Source organism: Eptesicus fuscus, chromosome 11 (genome assembly GCF_027574615.1).
Source record: "Eptesicus fuscus isolate TK198812 chromosome 11, DD_ASM_mEF_20220401, whole genome shotgun sequence".
Lineage (NCBI taxonomy): Eukaryota > Metazoa > Chordata > Mammalia > Chiroptera > Vespertilionidae > Eptesicus > Eptesicus fuscus.
Genome location: NC_072483.1, coordinates 39,051,443 through 39,066,304, shown reverse-complemented (window position 1 = coordinate 39,066,304; position 14,862 = coordinate 39,051,443). Strand labels below are relative to the sequence as shown.

The window sequence follows — 14,862 nt, the reverse complement described above, 5'->3', positions numbered from 1 at the left end:
GTCTTCCGCATTTTTCCTAGACCTCCCTAGACCCCAGCCTCCTCACCCCATTCTCACATTTCTTCCTTTTCTAAGTATGATTTCCTGGACTGCCTGAGATCTTATTTTCCTTGTATTATTCTAGCACAGCACTGCTGACACTCATAAAGGTGGGGGGAAAGAAAGGTCCATTTCTTATGAACAACAAAAGAAAACCTTAGCAGCTAATTATGCAAATCTCCAGCCCAAGCTGGACCCTTACATTGCACATTCAATAATACCATTTTAATACCCAAACACTGTGACGCGGGCCAAGTCTAAAGTCATAACCATCATGAAAAGGAGTGGTGAAGTAATTAAAGCAAGAAGGGAGTCATGACTCAAAGGTCATATTAGCAGTTCCATTAAAACTTAAATAATCCTGGCCAAGTAAATTAAGCCTCCCAATGCTTCGACATAGCTATTTAAAAGAAAATAAAAAAGCAGGATTAATATTACTGAAAGGAGTATTATAAGCTATCCACATATTTTCTACCTGAGAATAAAATGTTCCATTAAGTAAGCTCGAGAGGAACAGAGTGGGTGTGCGCTGTCGTGGTCGAGAGAAGGAGGGAAGGAGAAAAACAGTGCAACAGGAAATAGCATACTCCCCAAGGCTGGATGAATCCTAGTTCACCGAGTGGTGTGGCAGAAGGATGTGTGTTGAAGGCCAACTAGAAATAACCGAAGTATGAATTATATATAGACAGTTCTGTTGGTATCAAACATATGAAATAACACAAATTTCTTTAATTGAGTGTTGCCCGGAGGTTCCCAAATCTCTTAATTAGAATCACCTTATTAAAAATACTATTAAACAACTCACTCAAATACAAATGCCTGTGTATACCGATGACCTCCCAAATCAGAATGCCCAGGGGCGGGCCCCTGAAATCCATGTTTCCAGAACTCCCAGGTGATTTAGATAATCATAAACATTTAGGAATGACCAAATGAGAATGATTTGTAATTAGATTTCTTAATATTCCTGTGTGCATAGATGCTTCTAATGGATTCAAAAACACCTAAACCTATTATCTGAAATCTTAGTAATAATACTAAAAGTTTTACTAGTCTCTGTTTTCATAGATAATATAAGAATACCTCTCACAGACCCTAATGTGAGACTTTTATCTTAGAGATTGGATGCAAAGCAGCTTATATATTTGTGCCTTTCTATGAGTATGGCAATGCTGAACAACAACAACAAAAATCCTATTAAGTTCTCTTTGTTAGAGTCAGAGCAACACATATAGATTCTCTTTCATTAAAACCCTTTTTTATATTTAAGCACTGAGAAAAGTTATAGGTCTAGCAAGAGTATGTCCAAGATTATCTAAGATAGTCCCATTTTAATATTCTGACCCACTGAGTCTTAGTACACTAAGACTGGATTTGTCTTAAAATTTTAGGTTAATAACAAACAATAATTGTATTTACAGGTTTCTGTAAAAGTGTTTGTAACTATATCAGTAAAAAGTCTCCAACTTGTAAGATAGGAGAACTTGAAGCAAGTTGTTTTTTAATTGGGAAAATGCTACATAATTTTGGCATAGATGCAGGCCACTAGAATCTCTGATAAATAGTATTAACATCTCAGATTGACTGTTTTACTGTATTTTCAATTTCTGATATGACATTCATTTTCTGCTTCTTGAATAAGCTCAGTAAGAAAATAATTTCTATTTGGAAAAGATTTAAGGAAAAATTGATTTTTTTTTTTTTTTAATTAAGAAAGGGGCTATGCTGAAGGGTCAGTCAAACTGTTATCCTGGGTTCTTTTTATCTGAGCTTTACCTTTATCTTGCTGGTCCCTGAGCTACATAACACTTCAATCTCTGTTAATATATATTTATTGTTGTGACACGGCATGGCCAGAAATCTTGACTAGGGCATTGTGGGAAAGCTCCTCCCCTCCCCCCTTAGAAGTATCAATATCAGTTTGGACTGTGGAGTCTCTTTCTGAAGTGTAATCTAGGCTTCCTCCCAGATGCTCGCAGCCAAGAAGAACATATAGCCCCCTCATTACCATAATCAGGGCCATTCTATTCCCAAGACAGCTAGGCATACCTGCCTTGAAGTACTTTTACTCTATTGAAATCCTGCCCCCATCAGTTTGATAGGTGAATTTGATGGTCAGTCCTGATTGACCACACCTGGAACTGTTCTTCTGGAACATGAGTAGAAATTAAAACCTCAGTCGGTGGGAAACATCTTATGTCCTTTCTATTCCTATTGTGCAATGTTGAAATTTCCCATTTGCATATTAAAACTCAATACTACTTTGCTTTCAAAATAATCTCTTTTGGAAACTCATTTAACCTAATGAATGATTCCTTTATCTGCAGATTTCTCAAAGGATAGTTCTGTTTCCTGTTCTCTACAAGGAGAAAATGAATGTCTTATTACATTCCTAATAACTACAGACAGCGAAGGGAAAACCATCATTCACAGCATCAACGAGAAAGGTGAGTGGTGTGCCTTTCATTGTCAATGGTAAGTGATACTACATGGGAGAGGAAAAAACAACCAGAAAGACACTTTAGGTAGCTTGCCAGGAAAGACATTTCCAAATTTTTGATGATATTCCTCTATTTTCCCAATGACTGAAAGGTTTGATAGGTTCCAATATCTCTTAATAAGACTAGATGACAAGATGAGTGTATTTGTACCAATCATCCTCTCCCAGAAAGGCTGAATGCAATGTAAGCAGAAAGCGTACCTTTAGGAAAGACTAACGGGAAGGAGCATAACAGCCTATGAGACTGAGTTTTGAATCAGGTGAACCTTGGTTCAAATCCTGATCCGCCACTTACTAGCTGCTTCACACTTTGAAAGATACTTGCCTCTATTTCCCCATCTGTAAAATAGGAAAAATAATACTTTCTTTTAAGGAATTACTCAGGGATTAAATGGAATGATGCATATAAAACATGTACCAATTCATAACCTAGAGCCATGGGTCATTAGATGATAACGCCGAATCAAAAAGACACAAAGCAGGAAGTGAGGAAGTGATCGGAGTCCATTGCTTCTGTGGCTTTGCTTCCACACCAGCTTCTGGAGCCGCCTTGGGACTCAGGAAGCCCTCAGATAAACATCGCATCTTCAGTGAAGAGGAGACAGAAGTTTATATTAGAAGTTGATATAGAGAAGAGAGAAGAGTGGGAAAGGCACTTTTGTTGAGAAATTGTTAAACTTTAGGGAGCATCAGGCGCACCTGAATCTGCAGGTCTGAGTGTGGCCCGGGCAGCTCTGATACCGACGGCTTCAGGACCTCCTTTGAGCGACTCTGTCTTAACAGCCTTGGCCACATTCTTGGATACTCACAGGTGCCCCACCTTTTCTGTCTTCAGTTAAGAATGTGTCCCTCGCCTGGCTGGTGTGGTTCAGTGGTTGTGTCGGCCTATGAACCAAGAGATCATGGTTCGATTCTCAGTCAGGGCACATGCCTGGATTTCGGGCTCTATCCCCAGTGTGGGGCATGCTGGAGGGAGCTGATCAATGATTCTCTCTCATCATTAATGTTTCTATTTCTCTCTCCCTCTCCCTCTCCCTCCATCTCTGAAAGATTATATATATATATATATATATATATAGATAGATAGATAGATAGATAGATATAGATAGATATAGATATAGATATAGATATAGATATAGATATAGATATAGATATAGATATAGATATAGATATAGATATAGATATAGATATAGATATAGATATAGATATAGATATAGATATAGATATAGATATAGTGTGTTTTTTTTTAAGAATGTGTCCCTAAACCTTTCCAGCAGAAATGACAACTGCACTAAATCAGACCTTTCCAGACCTTGTCAGCAACTTGCTCCTCCTCCCCCATAAAGCCTGGAGCCTAAGTTCTGCCCCAGACAACAGCAGTGAAGGCAGGCTAGAAGGCACATGTGTTTTGTTGTGTGTGCTTGCTCGTCAGTGTGCTGACAAAACATTAGGTCCTAAATTTGAAACCAAGAGTATCAAACTGCCATCACTTCAGAGTGTAAAAACCAAAGCAATACCAAGGTAACCAAAAAATAAGTTTAAAACATTGAAACCAAGCAAGAGAATATGATTAGAAAAATATCACATTGCAGGGCTAAGGATCGGGAAGAGGCAAGATGCAAGGCTATGATTGTGACCATGACCTTGGAGCTCAGGTGGGCAGAGTAGACCTGGAGACATGTTCTTGAGAATCTCATGTAAATAGACTTCTTTGAAATGAATATGTAAAATGCATCATAGGCCATTAGTTAAGGAAAGTTAAGATGAATTCTATTGTATAAGGAAGAATTCTTTTACAGTAATTTTGTCTCTGTCTGTCTTATAAAGTCAATTTCTTCAACTAGACCCTCAACTCTTTGTTTGTGACTGTGGTGGTGGCTTTAGCACATTTTTCTTAAGTCAAAACCATTCCTTATAATATTAATTCCATTGGGAAAACGAGTTCCAAGCAACAAAAACAAACTTCCAAAATAGGGTCTGTTTTTAATTCAGGGGCTTTTGTATATAGTTGGTTTAATTTTTATTTTATTTTATTTATTTATTTTGTGTGTGTGTGTGTGTGTGTGTGTGTGTGTGTGTGTGTGCATGTGCGAAACATCTCTTTAGCTGATAAACGCCTCCTTGGTGTTTTTTCTTTTCTTGTCCCACAAAATATGAGTAGCACATCAACAGGCCATCTTTCCAAGAGCACTCAGATGCCCTGAGCCTTTACAGTTTTTTCTTCCCCCATGCTTTTGTAGTCAGTAGTCACCTGACAGCTCCAAGAAGGCTGCCTTCCTAGCAAATGTTGGCCTTCCTAGCTAGATAGGCCAGAGCTCTCGGGGCCCTGAGGGCAGAGCCCATCCCCAGGAGTCCGTAGTTCCCTCTCCCTTTAAGACCAGAGACACTTCGGACAGCTGGTGGGAGGCCTGGATAGAAAAGAGGCAAAATGGGAAAAGAGGCGATGGAGCTTAAGAATTCCAAACAAATTGAAAAAGAAACCAAGTGAACAGTCATCATCACGGGTGTGTGGATGTAGGGAGAGCTTTGCTCATCTTTTTTTCTTACATCTGGAAAAACTTTCAAGGATAAGAGCTACATTCATGAGGGGCCAGGCAAGAATAGTTGGGGAGTCTTCCTGGCAGGGATGTGGGTATGGCTTCCAACTTGGGGGTTCCAGGCCCTCTCGGTCTTGAGGATAGAAAAGGGGGAAGAGTGAATTTGTTGTAGTAATAATAGCAACTCTCAGCATTGAGCCCTTACTAGTACCATATGCCAGGTATTATTCTAGATGCTTTACATGTATTAATTCATTTAATACCCTCAACAGCCATATAAAGCAGCTATTGTTATTATTTCCATTTTATAGGTAATGAAATCGAGGCATAGAGAATTTAAATAATTGGTAGGTTTTGCAGCAATTATGTACCAGCGCTGGTGCTGGAACTGGAAGTCCATGTTCTTAACTATTGTGCTATACTGCCTCCCACTGGCTGAATGATCATAATAAATATTTGAATCCCCAAAATATGTTAAATCAGCACTGTCCAATAGAAATGTTAATGCAAACTACATATATAATTTTAAATTTCCTAGTAACCATATTAAAAAGTAAAAAAGGTTTAAATGAATTTTAATGCTTTATTTAATCCACTGTATCCAAAATGATGTCATTTTGATGTATAATCAATATAAAAACTTAATGAGATTGTTTCCATTTTTCTCATACCAAGTCTTCAAAATTAATGTGCATTTTGCATTTATCACACAACCTAATTTGGAAAGTCACTTTTGTAGTGTTCAGTAGCCACATGTGGCGGACCTACCAGATTGGCAGCATTAGAAACTCAGGTCCTTGGAATTGGGTGCCGTACTGACCTGGATTTTCTATTGTGTAATACTTGCTTTGGTACTTGGGCCAAGATCTTGTCTTGAGAAATGAATAATTCCCAATGATTCTAAATTCTTAAAATAATCACCTCTGCTAGGTCATGCTAATTCCTCCTCTTTTTATTCCCTAGTGGCGAGCCCTCCTAATTCACATTCTGGCTGCAGGGTCTTAGTAAGGTTCATCTTGCTTTAAGCAAGAATATGCTATGCCCCGCCCCAGACATTTTGTAGTCAAAGATGTAGCCAATACATATTCTCATTGACAGGCACCTGCTGCTCTCTTCGCAGGCGTGTGGCTAACCTGTTAGAAGCAGCCATGATTCATTTGCTATGCTAGAAACAGTCTTTAGATCCTCACACTTTAGTTGCTATTTCATTAGCTCCTTTACTTATTTCTGCATAATCTCCTTACATGGTTTTTTGGCCAAAGAACAAAGATGTGTGAGGCCAGGCATTACACGGTCAGGGGGTCATTAGTCCCGCTCAAATTCAGACCAGCTATAGATTCTTACCTTGAAAGTAGCATGAGTAGTCTGGGTGTATAACTCTCCTTATTAAATATTGAAAAGCACTAAGAGTTAAAATAAACTAAGCATGATTCATTTCCTCCTCAGATGCCATGAATTTGCCTCACTTCTTGCAGAGGGAGGCAGATATTTAATGATAATTTTTATATGGGATATTTTTCCCCATGAAAGCAAGGGGAGAGCTTATTTATAATGTTTCATTAAGACTGTATCATCTCCCAGGCATATTGCAAGGATTATTAGTCATTCTGCTGTCAATGAGGGAAGGTACTGTATAATTGCAAAATTACATTAATATCATCAATAGTCAAAATAATATTTCATAGAATGTTCCAGTTAAAAGGACTATACAAAACATCTAATTTTCCAAACTTTCCAAAGGCGGTCCTCATATAAAAGTACCCCAAGTGAGGATAACAATCACTTGGGGTACTTTTATTAATAAAAAATCTTTGGCTGCATCTGAGACTGACTAAATGAGAATCTCGGGGGAGAGGTCTAGAAAGCTGTGGGTTTAATCAGCATGAGCTCCTGGGCTTAACCTTATTTCAGGGAAGGAAGGGAACAGTGAAGTCCCACACCTTTGTTTTACAGATGAGGGTTCTGGGGCTCAGAGAGATCAAAGGACTTGATGGGTTTAGATGGCTACTATACTTCAATTCAGATAGGAATTGAACCCACCTCTCCTGACCCCAGTCCAAGAACTTTGCAGGACATCAGGCATTAGAGTTAAAATAAAACTGAAAGCCGTGATTCTCTTCTGTCTATTAAAAAAACATTTTAAATAAGAAATCAGCAGCAGACCTTAACTGGTTTGGCTCAGTGGATAGAGCGTCGGCCTGCAGATTGAAAGGTCCCAGGTTCTATTCCAGTCAAGGGCATGTATCTTGGTTGCGGGCACATCCCCCGTAGGAGGTGTGCAGAAGGTGGCTGATCCAATGTTTCTTCCCCATCGATGTTTCTGACTATCCCTCTCCCTTCCTCTCTGTAAAAAATCAATAAAAAATATATATTTTAAAAAAAGAAAAGAAAAGAAACCAGCAGCAGTAAGTAGGAAACTTTTCAGGAGGCAGATTTCATATAATTTTGAGTATAATCTCTTAGTTTCAAAAAATAAATAAAAGTAATTATGTGTATGTGTACACATACACACTCATCCCATTTCTACTTTATCATATACCCAGAAGAGACTACTATGTTTAGTGATTAAACTGTATCTTATTTATGCTCCTTTAAATATTCCATGTGCATTAATTTTCACTCTTTTGGATTCTAACTCTGAGTCAGCCTTTCTAGTGTATATCCATTTGCTTTGAATAGCCAAACTGCTACTTTATCTTCTGTTCTACTTTGAAGGAATAGGGCTATCCTTCAACAAGTAACTCATTTAAAAATATTTTTCCAGCAAAACAAAAGGTGTTACTATTTTCCCCTCTACTAGAAAAAAGTACGGTTGGAAAACTTAATGACAAATGTTTATCAAAATGTTAATTGTACCATCTTCTTAATATAATTTTCTTTGTTCCCACAGACTGTCCAAAACCACCAAACATTCCCATGATCATGTTGGGGGTTTCACTGGCTATTCTTCTCATTGGGATTGTCTTACTGTGCATTTGGAAGCTACTTGTGTCATTTCATGATCGCAAAGAAGTTGCCAAATTTGAAGCAGAAAGGTCAAAGGCCAAGTGGCAAACGGTATGTGAACATGTAGGGGCTACTCCTAGTCTAGGGGAGAAAGTGTCTTGTAGAAGAAATGGGAAGTCAGCTTTCTTCTGCTCTAAAAGAGAGTTAGAACATCATGCTCTTTCTTTGCTCCTCTCACCATGTCCTCAACAGCTTTGACTTCTGTTCTGCCTTGGAGACAAAGGAACCTCTGTCCAGTAATTGGGTCCCAGGCGGTCCTCATAGCATGCATTTGTCTCTCAATACAGTGGGGAATTTCCCCACTCTGAAGAGTCTCCTTATTTATTAGTAGCTACTTCAGGACACCAAGGACATATATTTTATTTCTCACCACCAGGAGGACCCATCAGGCCCCATTTGATAAAGCATAGGTGCTGTGTGTACGCATTTCCATAAACGTTTATGTTATAACTAATGGAATAAGATTCATGAGTACTAGACAGTTCATGCCAATTACCATGGAAATACACATTACTCAAAATATGTTACAAAGCAAAGTTGAGAAGAGTTTTTAAATACCATCCAGTTTTTCTGAATATCATAAATTTCAAACAGCTACCTGAAAAAAACAATCCCAAAAGTATCAACCTTTAAATATACATACTCAATAGATATAATTTATGCGTCTCCTCTTTACAGTAAGCAAACACAAAGCAGGACTCCAATTTTGTGTGTTTCTTTTCCACGGGAGAGATAGTTACCTTTCTAGAGGCCCATAGAAACAATTTCATGGTTTTAATTTCATCTTTCTTTCCCTAATGGTGCGTCCAGCTATCTAATAGCAATTATCTTACATTGCTGATTCTAAAACAGTAATATCACAGGAGAAAATACAAGCCCACACAATGCTCCTGAGGGTTCATCTGCCCAGATAAATTGGTGTTACAGACACTTTTTTCTCTAAGTTTTTAGTGATATCTTCAATTCCTAGAGCAAATGGAATCTTCTGTTTTGGATAAATTTATCGTGATAAGGGATGTTTATATATTATGTAGTTATTTTAAAATAATCATATTATATGGTGCAGGACAAAGGACCAATAGAACATTTTATATACTTGATCTTCCCTTTAAAAATGCCTTTATACACAACAACCAAATGAAATGTATGGATCTTATTTTGATTCTGATTTGAATAGTCCAAAAAAATACTTTTTTTTTTTTACAACTGGAAAAAGGTTAATGTAGACTGGGTATTAAAATGATAGCAACATATTGTGATTAATTTAATTAGGTTTGATAATGGCATGATGACTTTGCTAAAAAAAAAAATCCAGATTTTGGGTTGAACGAAAATGAAGCCTGGTTTGTCCTGAAATCATTCAGCCAAAAGAGAGAGAGAGAAAGTGAGTGAGAGTTGAAGTAGGTGTGGCAAAATCTTGATAATTGTTGAAGCTGGGCAATAGGTCTACAGAGGTTCATTAGATAGCTTTTATCTTCTTTTGTATATGTATGGATTTTTCATAATTAAAAAAAAAAAAAACCCTTCCGGAAAGTAAATTGTGGGTTTGCATTGAGTATATAGTTTATCCATCCATAACAAAGTCAATGTAACCTACAGGTTAGTTTGGTGACTTAGAACTTGAGGCCAAAGTGTTGGGGCAGTTAACATAACCTGGTCCCCTGGCCATCGCTGTTTTAACTCTTACAAACTATCAAGCAAATGCCTGGCAATGGTTAGAAGGGCAACCAGGCAAAAGAATGTCGTTAAGTTGGCATAAAAAACAACAACAACACAACAGCAGCAGTTAGTTGAATAGCCACCAGCCCCGTGAAATCATCTTCATATTCCCAATTTGAATGTAAGGAAACTGAGGCTCTGAGCGGTTAAGAGATTTCTCCAAGTGCTGATCCCAACTGCAGCCTCTTCTTCCAAGCACAGCCTTGACACTCCGGGGAATAATAAGCAGGTGTTCCACGAATAAGCACTTGGGCAATTATGTGATGTCTATCTACCAAGCAGCACATTTTAATGTTCTCATACAAAAGCATGATTACTGACAAGCGATTAATATCTTTAAAATAACATTTTAATTAATAGTTAATTTCCCCAAAACATGAATTGTTTTCTCTTAGGATGTAGAACATGACTGAAATTCAAATGCTAAAATTTTGCCATTTCTACATCTAATATGGAACAAAAATACGCATTATACAGATTAAAGCATGAATGAAAAATGTTATTCCCTTGTTAAACTGAGTTTCTTTGAATAACAAATGTTTGATGTTCTTGACTAGATAATGACTGGATAATAATTATTCACTTGGATGCAAAAGAGGTTTAACTCAAGTAATTCAACTCAAATTTCACTAATATATCCTATTGGGGAAAAATGTTGCTCAGTGCATCCATTTTATGATCTTCAATTTTATTCTGTTTTTATTAAAAAATCTATTTCTTCTTGAAGAATTGAATTTGACTGGTCTTCAAAACCCAGGGGACCTCCACATACTGCAGAGGTAGTTGGGTCTCCTGACTCCAAAGGTGACAGAGCTGAGGATGAAAAAGAGTTTCATTCTTGCCTCCTGGAACATGTCATCAGAGCCATAAAGAAAGGTTACCTTTTACTGCTTTTAAAAATAATGCCCACATCCACATTCTTTATGAAAACAGAAAGGGGAGATATTTAAATTCATCTTTGATTAGACATTTTTTTCCTAGGATGACAAGTCATTAACTAGCGGCAGAGAATGTTCAGTCTGACATTTCTAGCAGTCATGGATTGATTTTGTGCTGTACTAAACAAATCAGGTCTGCGTTTGGCAGTTAGGCAGTCATTAAGAGAGCTGTGGGTCATGACAGAGAGCTTTCTTATTCCCACTTTTGCAAGCTCTAAAAATGTGCCATTGCATTAGCAGAATCCACAGCCTAAATTAGTACCCCCAGATGCCTGGGGGGATTAGCCTAGTCACCCCAGATGGTTGGGGGAAACACAACCTTGTCAAGGGAAGGAGTGAAGACTCACCTGAAATGGAACCAGACACAAGCCTGTGTCTCAACTGAAAATCTTTTGGGGGAAGTTGCCACTTGCCTGGCACTAGAAGAGGCAAGGTCAGACATTGTCACACTTCCTGCTGTCAACAAAACCCGGTTTGAGCTCATTCTGCTGAGCTTCGAGCATCAGCTGAGGGCAGGAAACACTCCCCCCTCCCCAATATATACTTGCTCTTTCTTTTAAGCTTCCACCTTACCCTCCTACTACAGTGGGGTCTGCTTTATCCACCATCACCTATTAGCGTGCCCAGGCCCTACAACTAGCTTTGCAAGAGACTTCCAACATAGTGTAAGCCTGAATAAATGAAGTTGCTTAAACAATATAGGATGAAAACCACACAATCAAAATTACACATTCAACTAAGTGTCTACAAAATAACATTGTGTAATCAATCAGTCAACCGCAACTCGTCATCTCCTTTGTAGTGCATATAAATGACATTTAGAGTGAGATGGAGTGAATTTCAATTTGTCTGACATGATATGGGATGGGGCCCCCAAGAGAGTTCCTCGCCCTTCGCTGATCCAAGCTGGCCCTTCTCACAGCCAGTTACTCTGAATTTCAGAGTACCTTGCCTTCTCCTTAAGCCACCCTCTTCCTCCAGGCCGATGCCCCTACTCATTATCCTCACCCTGACCTTCTTATTTTTTCTATCTTTCCTCTTCAATTCATTTCTTATTCTTCTGTAACCAACTTAAACTGAATAGCATATAGTCTCTTAAACTTAATAGAATTCCATGTTTTTGTTTGCAAATAATACTCTACCTGCATCTAAGAACACATTAGTATGCTCTTCACCCTCCAAATTTCAAGTTCTTATGGAAGCGGAACCAAGTAAGAACTGGAGGGCCCTCAGATTTATGCAGGCTGACCTCAGGAGCAGACACCACATGCTGACATAGCCTTCACTCATCATCCACCACCAAGGAGCCTCTTTTCTGTTTGCCCTCATGACTGAGCTAGCATCTCACTCCAAAGGCCTGAGCAAAAGTGACATGTTACTCAGTCTGGGGTCAGGCCACTGGCTCTGGGCAACAGAGAAACAGGTGCACGTGTTATTCCTCCTCAAAATGAAGATACTGTGGTGAATCCAAGGGCAACAGGTGGGAGAGACCAGTGAGTATTTTTCATTTTATTGAGATCTTCTAAGAGCTGAGAGAAATGTACTTAGAAAGCCAATATAATCATGATTTTTCAGACCTATGCCTGGAAATTGCTACCATTTATACAGTTCATGAAATAAGGAGACCAAAGTATAAGATTTAGCAATTTGGAGGCTCTGAGATGATATGTGGACTCCATGCATACTCAGAAATAGGCTTGGGAATGTTAAGAGTACCAAATCCCTGGGGGGAAATATCTTTATTACACTCTCCAGGACATACAAGGAAAGCAAGTTCCAAATAGAAAGAAGAGCTCTAAGTTAGAGCTAATAAGAAGAGGCAGCATTTACTGGGGACTGTGTGCCAGGCACTGTGCTAAAGTCCATTACCTCGCAGATAAGGTAGGCATTTCGGCAATCTCTCTTATAGATAAGGACACCAAGGCTTGGAGTTGCTTAAGTAAGGTCACACAGTGCTGCTGGATTTGAACCCAGGCTGTCTGACACCTGAGCCTCTGTGGTCAATCCTGGAAAGAAGGAGAAAAGAGACTGTGCCTTACCCAGACATCTTGTGCCAGCCAGGAGCAGTTAAACCAAAGGAGAGAAATAGAAGGAACAAGCTTGGCATTTCTTTAAACACCTAGAGAGCTTTGGTCCTTCTGGTCCTGGTGACAGCCCCTGTAAACATACCGACAGCCCAAACAGCACAGCTGGATGATCCAGGCATGAGTACCCCACCTCTCACTGCCCCAAGGGCATACGCATCTTGCCCAATCTGCCTTGGGACCTGTGCTCCTTCACGAGTGCAGTGTCGCAAACACCAAACACCCGACTTGTGACCCTGATTCAAACACTCATTAACAAAAGCTGCCTGGTTCTTTCTCCATCCAGAGCAGGCAGTCACTGTCCTGGGAATCTTTCCCTGCTTCTCCCAAGCAGCTAGCCACTCCTCTTTCTGAATTTTGACCTCATTTTAGCAAATTATTTGTGCCTTTGTTTGATGCCTCTCACCAGAAACACATTTCCTTTTTTTTTTTTTTAATGTATCTATTTTTATTGATTTCAGAGAGGAAGGGAGAGGGAGAGGGAGAGAGAGATAGAAACATCAATGATGAGAGAGAATCATTGATCGGCTGCCTCCTGCATGCCCCACACTGGGGATCAAGCCCACAACCAGGGCATATGGCCTGACTGGGAATCAAACCGTGACCTCCTGGTTCACAGGTTGACGCTCAACCATTGAGCCACACCAGCCTACCCAGAAACACGTTTCTTCTTCTTTTTTTTTTTTTAATTTAAATATATTTTTATTGATTTCAGAGAGGAAGGGAGAGAGAGAGAGGGAGAGAGAGAGAGAGAGAGAGAGAGAGAGAGAGAGAAAATTCAGTGATGACAGAGAATCACTGATTGGCTGCCTCCTGCACGCCCCACACTGGGGGCCAAGCCTGCAACCTGGGATTGTGTCCTGGCCGGGAATCGAACCGGTGACCTCCTGGTTCCTGGGTCAACGCTCAACCGCTGAGCCACACCTGGCTGGGCCAATTTTCTTAAAGGCAGGTACTACTGTGTCATTCATCTTTGTATGCTCACTTTTTTCATTTTTTACTTTACATTTTACTTTGAGTCATCTATTGGTTCATTCTATTCATTCAATAAATAACCAAGTGCTTACTGTGAACTGGGCACTGTTTTCAGTACAGCTAAAGTCTTGTTTTCTATCAATAAAGTAGTGCATTTCCAAAAAGGGTAAGATTTTTAGAATACACATATGGGGCTAGTTCTGCATATTAAAAAATAAAATGAAAATGTATTAATTTTAAAATATTAAAAGTATAACATCAAAATTCAAGGCTTTCAAGGTTGAGACTGACTCTCTTTTTCCAATTGGTAATGTACAATGAAATTATTTAGATACGTTAAAGCAGTGCAATAACAAAATGTACATACTTTCATTTGAACATGCTTTTTATTTTTTAGGGAACCAATCCACTGTATAGAGGCTCCACCAGCACCTTTAAAAACGTAACCTATAAACACAGGGAAAAACAAAAGGCGGACCTTTCCACGGACGGATAGAACTACTTCATGCACGAAAAATGTCTGTTTCACTGATATGAAATGTTAATGCACTGCTTAGTTTTTCTTTCTTTGTTGCTTCAAAATGAGCTTGGTTTAAGATTATAATAGGTCATTTGGAGATCAGTCTTTCTCTGTATGAAGGTTAGAGACTATGTTGGCAGGTTCAAAATAATCAAGAAGAGAAATACCTTAGCAAAGGGGTGACTTTGGGGATCATTTGAGGAATACTCATTCTGTTGCATTAATGCCTCAAAAAATCATCAGAATGATTCATGGGAGCCTGATCTGCATTTGAAAAATGTTTGAAATTAGAATCTCATTTGAATCCAGAATATAGCTACCTGAGGTCTTTGTCTCAGCCAAGTCACAAGGCCCCTATGTTCCCCTTACATATGCACATTCGCCAACTTATTCCAAACTTTTAGTAAATGTGCCTTCCCTAAAGGAGGATTTTTTTTATTTTTTTTGTCTAAGAGATACTGATTTTACTTCAACTGAAAGAATGCAATTCTCTAAAGAAATCTCAAATGTAAGAATGAAAATTAAGTGTTAATTACTGTGAGTT

General features: G+C 38.8%; 1 protein-coding gene across 1 annotated transcript in view; it reads left to right on the top strand.

Annotated features, from left to right (window-relative positions):
* The window catches only part of ITGB6 (integrin subunit beta 6), a 72,934-nt gene extending 58,592 nt beyond the window's left edge, over nt 1-14,342 (top strand). Inside the window, exons 14-16 of the mRNA XM_008138645.3 lie at nt 2,367-2,486; nt 7,967-8,133; nt 14,196-14,342. Of these exons, the coding sequence (XP_008136867.2) occupies nt 2,367-2,486; nt 7,967-8,133; nt 14,196-14,294 (386 nt within the window). The 3' untranslated portion in view covers nt 14,295-14,342. The remainder of the gene's footprint in view (nt 1-2,366; nt 2,487-7,966; nt 8,134-14,195) is intronic.
* The last annotated feature ends 520 nt before the right edge of the window (nt 14,343-14,862 follow it).